The 11870-nt window shown below is 33.7% G+C and overlaps 2 protein-coding genes across 3 annotated transcripts in view; one reads left to right on the forward strand and one right to left on the reverse strand.

The window, feature by feature from the left end:
• The window catches only part of LOC112506990 (agglutinin-like), an 11557-nt gene extending 3827 nt beyond the window's left edge, over positions 1–7730 (forward strand). For both annotated transcript variants that reach the window (XM_025111365.1, XM_025111366.1), the window contains exons 3-6: positions 2694–2961; positions 4414–4638; positions 5638–6102; positions 7167–7730. In XM_025111365.1, the coding sequence (XP_024967133.1) occupies positions 2710–2961; positions 4414–4638; positions 5638–6102; positions 7167–7415 (1191 nt within the window). In that variant the 5' untranslated portion in view covers positions 2694–2709 and the 3' untranslated portion in view covers positions 7416–7730. The remainder of the gene's footprint in view (positions 1–2693; positions 2962–4413; positions 4639–5637; positions 6103–7166) is intronic.
• Positions 582–1722, reverse strand: LOC112505993. The gene is made up of 2 exons (XM_025110024.1): positions 964–1722; positions 582–770 (listed from the first exon to the last, which is right to left on the reverse strand). Exons 1-2 carry the CDS (start codon positions 1720–1722, stop codon positions 582–584), a joined length of 948 nt encoding a protein of 315 aa, XP_024965792.1.
• Positions 7731–11870: the final 4140 nt, after the last annotated feature.

Raw genomic sequence — 11870 nt, forward strand, 5'->3', positions numbered from 1 at the left:
AATTGCAATTCAACTTCGGTTTTGTAAATTTTAAATTTATCTAAAGTTTCATCTTTAACATGTAATAAATATACATAACAAAACCTAGTTGAATCATCTATAAAAGTAACCACATACTTTTTATTGCCAAGTGAAGGAGTAGCATGGAAATCACAAAGATCACTATGAATTAAATCCAAAATACCCGAATCTCTTTTAATATTAGGAAACGGTTGTTTCGTGATTTTTGTAAGCATACAAGTCTTACACTTTTCAGCTTTAATGTCAAAAGATGGAATCAAACCTACTTTAGACATTTCATGCATTCTTCTAAAATTAACATGACCTAATCTAGCATGCCAAAGCATAGAATTCTCTACTTTAGAAGTAGAAGTCATAAACACAGAATTGCTACTAGAGGCAACTTTATTTACTACATTAAGTTTAAACATGCCATCACAATAGTATCCGAATCCAACAAACATACCACACTTGGATAGGATATACCTATCCGACTCCATAACTTGTTTATAACCCATACGATTTAACAAGCCACTAGACACAAGATTCTTTCGAACCTTAGGTACATACAACACATTAAACTAAGTAATTGTTTTTCCAGAAGTAAACACCAAACTAACAACACCCCTTCCTAGAATTGGCTTCATTGACTCGTCTCCCATGCGTAGAACCGATCCATCATAATTTGGTTCGAATTTCTCAAACCATTCTTTATGTCTACACACATGGCTAGTAGCACCCGAGTCAAGCCACCAAGAGAAATCATCCTCCTGCACATATGAAATTTCAGGGATTAGTGAAACATAATTCTGGGTAGAATTACAAAGATCATTGAAAAACTGACCTCTAGGTGGACCTTGGTCCTTAGACCCTTGTCCACTACCACTATTTCCAGCTTCATACTTGTTGAGTTTCACACGGCAATCACGCTTAATGTGTCCAATTTTGTTACACCCAACAAACCAATTCCTTGGCTTTCTTGTTGGATTTGTCATGGCCATCATACTTACGTTTCTTGCCCTTTCCTTTGGTGTCATTTTTGTGTTTCTTCTCTTCAACCATAAGAACAGAAGGCTGCCCAACATCAACCTTCCCTTTCACCTTGTCACATTCTTGAACCCGGAGTGATTCCTCAATCCGAATGTGACTACCCAATTGTACCAAAGACATTTCCTCTTTCTGATGTTTTAAAGTGTGCTTAAAATCTTTCCAGGATGGTGGTAATTTGTCAATCACACTTGACACAGCAATGCTTTCATCCATGTTCATTTTGTGAAGTGTGAATTGTCCCAAAATTCGAATAAGTTCATTGTATTGTTCCATTACGGGCCTAGAGTCTACCATTTTGTAATTGTTAAAATCAGAAACCAAGAATTTCTTACTAGAAGCATCTTCTGCTATATATTTAGACTCTAAAGAATCCCATAATTCCTTAGCACTTTTGATATTCTGGTATATATCAAAGAGAGCATCAGACATACCATTCAGAATATGACCCCTGCAGATGTAGTCATCATTCTCCCACTTGTTCCTCTTCCTGGTTTGTTCCAGTGTCTCATCCTCCATGAGTTCAGGCATTGGTGTACTCAGAACATACACAACCTTCAAAGTGGTGAGAAGAAAGTGCATCTTCTTTTGCCAGCGACGAAAATCATTCCCCTGGAACTTCTCCAACTTGTTAAACTTCGAAGTCATGTCCTTCACAGATTCACTGGTAGTCATGATTGCAGAAAACCGAAAGAATATCGAATTTGATTGTTGAAGTATAACCGGATTTCTTCTACAATCGTGTGAATCACTTTCCAAATTCGATATTTCGACCGTATATGCCTGGTATCACGAAATCCGAATTGGGATAATTGTAAAAGCAACAATCTTGATTTTGGCAGAAATCAMGATCAAAACTAGAGAAAAATATAGAGTGTCTTCAAAGTTTGTGTGTGTCCCCAAACTGATCATCTGAAATTAAAACTCAAAACTGTGAAAACGGGAGTTACCAAGTTATAGGATTCACAATCATACCACAGAAAAATCAAGAATTTTCCATTATAAACCCTATATAGGACCCCGCCCGCTGACCGGGCAGCGGGACCCCCGTTTTGCGTTCAGGGGGCGTTGCCCCCTAAATATTACCGGGACCGACTTAGACTAATACAAGCGTGCACTCCCACTCTCTCCATACTTGTTTTAGAACAAAGTTCAATCCCTTTGAAACACACGTATAAAATCCATTACACTAAATGTAACCGGTGACACTAAAATCACCAACAAGAGCTACGGATACTGAAAAAACCCTATCTAAACCAAACATGAAGGGAATGGAAAAAGTAGTTAATGCGGTTCAGGAAACTTGGCTACTCGCGTTATGTTGTTCTTTTTCGGTTTGATACTTGCAATTAACCCAAGTGCTTATAGTCATATATATGTTTTGAATTTATAAAACAACATTTTTCTTAATTGGTTCGATAAATAATGGAGATTATTGACTGTCATGGAATCGATACAAATTCCAAGTGTTTTTGTTTTTGGGTATTAACCAAACTGAAGGCTAACCCCAGAATGAAGTTAACCATAGCGAGGTTAACTACAAAATGAGGATAGACGATCAAAGCGTGTAATCTTGATGCTATGCTTCTCTCAGCGATCAGCATACTTAGAAATTCTACTTGTATTGTTGGGTGATTCTTCTACAGATCTCTGGTAACTATTATGGATACAAGTTGGATGAGTGAGCCCAGGTCAAGCACACAATTTTTGAAGGGGCTAGGTGAATTCCTTGATCTTGAATGCAAGAACAATGCAAGTGCTAGTGGAGAGATTAAATGCCCATGTATCAAGTGTGCCTATAGCATGTGGGTGACTCGTGAAAAAGCAACGGAACACATAATCTTCAAGGGGATTATGAAAGGATACAACACTTTGATCGCTCATGGAGAAGCTTCAAGCACCGAGCATCTTGAGGTTCATCTCTTATTTCGTTCAAACTTTTATGCACAACATTCACAATGATGTTCTTATCATTATTATTCGTTCATAGGACCATGAACAGTATCTACTGTGTTCATATTGATTGAACTTGGAATGAACTTGGCTTAGCAATTTCTGATTTTAATTTCAACAAATGTTGACAAAGAGACAGGGGAGGGTGAACAGGGCAATGTTTTCTTTTGGCTGAGAGTCATTGCACTATTTATTTTACTAGCATAGTCCTTAAACATATATTCTTTTTATATTTCATGTAATAAAATTTGTACATTGCTTTAAAAAGTTCAACTCTAGCTATGGGAAAGAAGCTTTTGAGATTTTTTATTTCTATATATATATATTGTTAAATTATTGTATATTTCTGTATAGTTTACGAACTAGTATTGTTAATCTCATGTTCTAGTTGCAGCTATAAATTGTTCATGTTGCCCCCTTTTGTCTTAGGGGGACATCTATGATTGCCATCTCTGCAGTTATCTGAAGTGCACTTGGTCTTTGTCGAAACTATAATATGTTGGTTCATACTTCATACTTATAATGAACACATTAGTGTTGGGATTTAGGGGTATCTCACGTCCCAATAATAACACAAAGTGAGTCCTAACCTAACAACAAATGCAGAACAAAATAGATCTTATCTTAGTGTGTTCAACAATACCAAATACACGAAAATGAAACTTAAGCATAAACAAAAGAGATAACACTGAATTTACGTGGTTTCCCAATGTGATAACGTAGGTCCACACGAAAGAGAAGGAGGATGATATTTACTATGATATCAAAATAGAGAGTACAAAGGATGTCATCTCACTTACAAATGTCGATCCTCTTTATTGGATGAATAAAGTGTGGCTCTCACTACTCAAATATGCTCACACTCTAATGTGTTGGGGATTGTCTCAAATGGGTACGGGTGATAGGTATTTATAGACACAAGGATGACCTCTCATTTTCCTAAGGAATCTTCTAGAAGGTACTACCTATGTCCCAAAAGATTTCTCTAGAAAATATCTTCCCAAAAGATTCTCTAGAAATCTATCTCCTCCAAAAGAGTACTCTAGAAAATATACTTTCAGTTTTGCATCACATTTTAACAATTAGAACGTAGTTTAGCAAACATGAATTGTTTTGGTAACAGTGGGTGTCCGGGCCAGGTTGTACACACCTCGACTTATCCCATGACGCTTGAAGTTAACAACCTGACAGTGGCCCTCTGGGGACTTGAACCGGTAACATCTGGGGAGCAAACCCGAAGTTTTACCGTTTGAACTGCCGTCAAGTTTTGAATATGAATTGTGCTTAAGACAAGTTTATCACGAAAGGATTGTACAATGCAACTTATGTTCCATTTTGAATGATTTTTATGGTTTTAATTCCATCTTTTACTTACACTACATTGGACTTGTATATTTTATTTGTTATTGCAAGGTACGTAAAGAAGTTGCACAAGTAGGAATATGGGGAACAAAATCAAAAGGATCTGAGCAAAATCGCTGGTCTTTCCTACTTGAGAATAATCATAAGCTTAAGAAGATAACCATAGATCATGGTGATCTAATATATTCTCTCATGTACACAACTGAAGATGGAAGGGGATGTTTCCATGATTCAGAAAAAGCAGGTGGCTGGAATGGTGGATGCATAGTGTGTGAGGTGAGAACCTTACCCTTTTAAACAAAAAATGTTTATATTAATGTTACATTACAACTTTGAAAAAAGTTCTATGAACACTGGACTAGACGTTTTTTAGAAGACAACTCTCTCAAATAATCATATAAAAAAGTTGATAAGACATTTTATATCATAAGTGTCCTAAAAACTTGTTAAGATGCTCAAGAACGTCCTATAAACTTATTGCAAAGCTTTTACGTAGGACATACAATTGTTTGGTACTACAAACTTAAGTGATATAAGCAATCTATTAGGACACACAAATATTTTCTGCATCCTAGCTATAAACATGATTTTGTTATAGTGAACAGTTGTTAGTTTGTAACCAAATGCCAAGTACGATTGTACACTTCCAGTATATAGAAGTTTACACACAAACGGTATAAATAGGTACTCACCGGATCCTGATTCATGGGATATTTGTTTTCAGTTGAAGTTGTTTGCACAAACAACCTTCACACTAATGGTAGAGGCGGACCTAGGAATTTTTTGAAGTGGTGGCACCATTTAATATGATTATAAGAAACAACTATATAGATATTTTTCACAAAATCATCATTGGTCTGTTGGTTAGTTCTTTGTTTTTCGTATGTGAGATCTTTGCTTTCAAGTCTTTTATTGCAATTTTTTTTTCATAAACTTAATAAATTTGAAATTAAATGCTAAGAACTAAGAAAATTACTCAAACTGGATTCGAACCTGCGTCTTGGGTAGGAAAAAGTCATGCAAACCAACTCTACCAAGGGAAATTTATGTCTTCAATGTAGTTTCAAAATATATACGGTTGCACAGAACAAAATGATATGGCAGACACCTTTCACGGCCTTATAATTTTTACACATGACGAAGGAACGACTTGATGACCTGTGCCACCGTATCCAATAGAGTGGGTCCTCCCCTGCTTATTGGTATATTGTCATGAATTATTAAATTTGTTAATTTCTTTTCAGAAAATAACTTTGTTTTCCGGGGCGTGCTTAGGTTACATTTGATGTTGATGAGGAGATAATTGGCATTGATGGAACGGTCGGGGTATCAACCGGGGAATTTCCTGGTTACACAATAATTTCGTCGTTGTCTTTCCTAACAAACAAAAGAACCCATGGGCCTTTTGGTAAAGCAACAGGGACTCCTTTTGCAGTACCATGGAACAAAGGTTCGTTTGCTGGATTTTATGGGCTTGCTGGCTATTACATTGATGGCATTGGTGTCTATTTGAAGGCATCTCAGGAAACTGCCAGGGTTGGATTATGGGGAACAGAGTCTAGCACGGGTCCACAGTATCGGTGGTCATTTTGTCTCGAGAAAAATCATAAGCTGACGAAGATAACTATAGATCATGGTGATATGATATCTTCCCTCATCTTCACTAGTGAAGATTGTATGGGTTCTGTGCATGTCTCTAACAAGGCTGGTGGTTATAGTGATGGATCCACGATTTCTGAGGTAATGTATCTTAAATTGATGCTAAATACTTGTTCAAAAACTTTGAGTAAGCATGCTATAATAACTCCGCCTGTCAAATTTCTATGTTGCTTTGAATTTGGTCATTTTAGCTCGGAAAAACGCACTACAACAAAATGGGTGTTTTAGGACGGATAAGCATTATGATAGAACACTTGATGGGACTTTAAGTCTATAAGACCAAAAACTAGCATCCTATCTAAAAATGTTGTAATAAGTTGTTAGAACGAGGTTAGGGAGACTAACAAATATTATCTACAAAGTTTGGATAACCTAAAATGACACTTCTCAAAATTGTCATATTGTGTCCTGTTAGTTTGTTTAACTTTGTCAATAGAACTTGTAATCACCTATGATCATCCTAACATTTTATTGTAACGATTTTAGATATATAGGACAAACAATTCTGTCTTATAAAAATAAAGTCCTATTAAGTACTCTGTTAAGATGTCCAAGGATGGTCGGGCGTAAAAGACCAATTTTGTTGTAGTAATAATGGCTGCCGGGGGTCTTGTCAGAAACATCTTTATAATGTATTTTACCTGTGTATTATGCTCGATGCTGTACTAATTGGAAATTTGACTAAGGGGCCGTTCGGTCTAATGGAATGGTTTTGAGGGATTTGGATTTCGTGGAAAGATTTGGAATTAGAGGGATTTGGATTTGGATTTGGATTTGGATTTGGATTTGGATTTGGATTTGGATTTGGAATATTTGATGTATTAGGAATGGAATGGAATTCCATTTTCTATAAATAATTTATAAAAACAAACTACAAGTAATTATAAGAATAATTAAATTAACTTTTTATTAATGAATTTTAACATAATTTAAAACATTATTATATACAATTTCGTAAAATCCCAACCATCCTTGTGGGATTTCAAAATCCTATGTTTGAGGGATTTCAACAGAATCCTATGATTTCAATTCCAGACAATCCTGCATACCAAACACCGGATAGGAACGGATTCGAAATCCAAGTTCCTCCAATTCCATTCCATATTTGCAAAGCAGACGGACCCTAATAGTGTTGTCTTTTTCAGGTTAACCTGTTTTGGGACGAAGAAATAATTGAAATTAACGGAACATTTAGGGTCTCAAGTGGGACACATATTGGGAAGACAATCTCATCGTTGTCTTTCGTAACAAACAAAAGGAACCATGGACCTTTTGGTTCTGCAACAGGAACTTGTTTCTCAGTGCCATGGAACAAAGGTTCGTTTGCTGGATTTTATGGCATTGCTAGCTATTATATCGATGGTATCGGTGTCTATTTGAGGGCTACTACATAATGGTTTTTCAAAGTAGAAACCATTGAATTGAAAGCGATATTCAGTGGTTTCTTGATTTGACAAATCTAAGATGAAATAGAATTTGTCAAGTGGATTCTAGTCTAGCTTTTGGGTCAAAATTACGTAGTAGATGTATTAGTTTTTGTTGCCTGTATTTTTACTAACTTATTGGTTGTATTATGTTTTTGATTTTTTATTAGCAATTAAGTGGGATGAGTTATCTTGATAAAACTCGATGTCGCTCGTAATTGTGTAATGATGTAAAATGGATTCAATTGTGGATGAGAAGGATGTAAGGTAGAAGGTACTCTTTAACCATGGTTAAATGTTGATATGCATGGTGAGAGGGTAAACCTTCTTCTATTAAATCTTGTGATTTAGCCCAACTTGTACGATTAATCTCCTAGGATTGCGGAGAACAACCAAGAAAATATTCAGTGGCCTTCAAGGGATATGATTCGAACTCGTGGTCTTTGAGTGGGATGGCACAAGTTTTATTGTATGAGCTAAATGAACTTGACGAGGATATAAGTCGTAGATTGTCACACTTGAAATTTGATTGCAACCAAACCAATATTTGGTCTGATATATGTGTTAGATATAAAGCAAATTCATACCGCCAAAACAGTTATTACTAGGTATATAAATGGCATGGGCACTCCTATTGTAGATGGTGCTCGTAACAGATAGGTACTCATTTAAGGTGGTGTCACAAAAACATGTTGTCCCACTTAATCTCTAAGGCGTTGTTCGGTTGCGGCTTAATGGGCTGTATAAACCATATGACTTATTCGCACAGCCATATCTAACTGTTCGGTATGGGCTTATTCGGTCAGTCCATGGCTGAATCGTTCAGCTACAAAAGTGGATTCATATACATTCGGCCATTTATTCCTTTTATACCCTTCCCCTTATTTCGTCTTCTTCTCCCTTTATATGAAATCAACCGGTCTTTTCTTGATCCAGTTCACACTTCCAAGTTCCAGCTGAAAACCTTTTCTCCCTGTGATTCGATTTCTTCCTATGGTTTGTTCTTACAAAGGTTTTTGATCTCTCCCTATAGTTTTCGATTGTTTCTAGGTTTTCGATTTCTTCCTATGGTTTTCGAAATGACAATACCGTGTGAAGATCCAACAGAAGAAAAATGAGAGAGTTTTAGGCAAAGGCCTGATGGTGAACTGTTGGCTACGTTTTCTTCTCAACTTCAAGCATCACAAATGATGTCGATTCTGGAAAACCCCCAATCTGGACCTCCATCACCGCTCCCTTCCCCTCCTATGCCCTCTTTTACTCGCACTCTTTTTCTGCAACTTTCATTCGTGCATCTATCATTGGATGGGAAACCTCTGTCTCTCCTCACCCCATGGATCTACTTCGACTTGGTTTACATCTATTCTCCATCGAACTATAAAAAGGAAATAAAAATGTTGGTCCATGTCTACTTGTGCATCTCCATTGCCGAGAAAACAGTAACAACGAATGGAGGTTTTTTTTTAGGGTTGGTTCAAAGAAAAAAATGGAGATGTGAATAGATGATTGAAAATACGAAGGAAAGTTTTTTGATATAGATTTAGGGTTTTGATTTTGAGTTGGGTTCTTTTTTATATTGAGTTGGCACAAATCAATGGAGTGGAAACAATATATAGTTATTAATAAAAAATATAGACTGAAGGGTAAAATGGTCATTTTTATCAAACCCTTGCACGCCCCCTGCCGAACTTGAGTCACATCTGATTACTCGCACTCTTTTTCTGCATTGGAATTTTGATAAAAATGCAAATCGTCAGAGGAAGTTGTTTGGTTTATGTAAATATCATATTTCTAAACATGCACATGCATAAAAAAAACTATATTTTACAAACTAGCAAAAAAAATCGCAAATAGTAAGTGAAAGTACCTCAGCATTGTAATCTCGATAAAATTGAAAATCGTTTTTCCAACTAGCCATTAACAAGCTTGAAATCGTAAAGAGAGAATGTTGAAATTATTACTTGTGAATGAAAATACAAATTTCACTTCCCTTTTTATAGCAATAATAAAATACACATCACTTCACTTAACTAATATCAAGTTCACTAAATTAACATTTAGTTCATTAACATTTTCAAGAAATCAATTTTTTTCTTCCAACCACCTCTAAGCTTATGTTTTCAAAATTTGTTTTTTATATATTTTTAGTATAACAATATTGTTTTTTTTTATAAAAAAAACATAACACAATTTAAACTAATTTAATATTTGAATTTTTAATTAAAAAACGACGAGTTATTAGCTGAATTTTTAGAAATTGTTGAAAACTAATTAAATTATTATTTGAATATTCAAAAACTTAAATAAGATTTAATTAATTACTTTTTACGTTTAAAGTGGAAAAAAATTATGGATTATTTTCTGAATTTTTAAAGTTGCAGAAAAATTAATGATATCTTCTATGAAAATATAGATAAAATGAAAATTAAGAATTTGCATATGAATTTTCAAAGTTTTTATTCGATTTTTATAACCGCAAATTATATGACTATATATATATGGTTAAAATTTGTAAAATTATAAAATAAATGATACATTATTTTCTATAAATAACAAAGCTATTGTCTTTCCAATTTATTGGTTTTAAATTTGATTAATATATAATACAAATAAAAATTATAATTAATTATAGACCAATAATAATTATTATCTATTAATTAATAAAACAAAAAATTTAGAAAGAGAGAGAGAAGAAACATAAGAGAGAGAAAAAAAAAATTCAAAATTTTAGACCATTTAATGTTATTAATAGGTTTTCTTTTGACTTTTTTAATAGGTGGTGGTGTAAATAACACCTATTAAAAAAGTCAAAAAATACCTATTAATAACATTAAATTGCCTAAAAGTTTGAAAAACTTTTTCTCTCTTATATTCCCCCTCTCTCTCTTACTTTTTTAAAAATTAATAGATAATAATAATTATTAATTTATAGTAATTATAATTTTTATGTGTATTATATATTAATCAAATTTAAAACTAATAAATCGGAAAGCAATAAGCTTTGTTATTTATAAAAAATAATATATCATTTATTTTATAGTTTTACAAATTTTAACCATATGTATAAAGTCGTATAGTTTGTCCTTATAAAAATTGAATAAAAACTTTAAAAATTCATATGTAAATTCTTAATTTTTTTATCTATATTTTCATAGAATATATCATTAATCCTTCTGCAACTTTAAAAATTCAGAAAATAATCCATAAAAAGAGAAGTGAAATTTGTATTTTCATTCACAAGTAACCATTTCAACATTCTTTTTTCTTTACGATTTCGAACTTGTTAATTTCTAGTCGGAAAAACGATTTTCAATGTCGACCCACCAACTCAGGAACCTCATAGGCATAGTTGTCCAGATGCATCAATATTTGTGGACTTTGATATTTTGGTGAACAATGAACAAATGAGACATAGTTCATACTTCGATCAAAAAAATTATGCACATCCAGACATTAATCAATTTCCAAGTATTTTTCATCCTAACATCGTACAGGTACGTAACGTAGTTCATGCAAGTTAATTTTTTTTATTTCAATGTATTAATCAATTTTTAAATAATTTTCACTTTTACATCACACAGGTACAAGATGTAAAAGGCGATTGGAAACTGTTCGAACGATAGCTGTTTGTCTCAGTCTCCACGAAGATGAATAGCCATCTATTCGATGTGATTTAATGTAGGAGTTAAACATGTACAAAACAAAATATCTCGAGGTGTATGACATTGAACTACGGTATCAACTTTATAACTTCTTTGAGCTGGACTCATTTGCACCAAATGAGCATTGGGTGGATGTTTTTGAAACAGGCTTGTTGATTGCTTCAAAATGCAATGTGATACTATATTTTTTAACAACTATAGGTAGCCTGACACTCTTTCCACTTCGATCTAGTCCTCTGCCATGGAATGAACATGTTGCTTTTACAATTGGGTACATTAACGATAATCATTACGTCAAAATGTTTTATATTCAAACCAAACACATTCATGAACACATAGAACATGATGATTGAACAAATGCAACAGATTCAGGATTAAATATATTTTTTTTTAATTTCATTTAAACAATTTTACAGTTGCCAATCAGTCTTGCTAGCTCATCAGCATCCTATATGTCATGCAATAGGTTTTTTTTTTTTTGTTTTTTTTTAAATAGTGAGTTTATGGCTTCTATGTTGCAAGATTTTTCTTAATTTATTGGAAATAGGGTTTACACAATAGGCTCTTGCAAGGCATTGAATTGTGAATTCAAGATGCATGGGATCGATGTTGGTTATTGTGACATGTATGATTATTCTTAGCCATCCATTTATTATTTAGGTGTAATATTTCTTAATTTGCTTATCATCTTCTTTTATAAACTATCTAATCATAATTAATGTTATAATTTTAATTACAGATATTCATTTCATAAACACATTTA

Source organism: Cynara cardunculus, assembly GCF_001531365.2.
Source record: "Cynara cardunculus var. scolymus isolate 2C chromosome LG 2, CcrdV1, whole genome shotgun sequence".
Classification (NCBI taxonomy): Eukaryota; Viridiplantae; Streptophyta; class Magnoliopsida; order Asterales; family Asteraceae; genus Cynara; species Cynara cardunculus.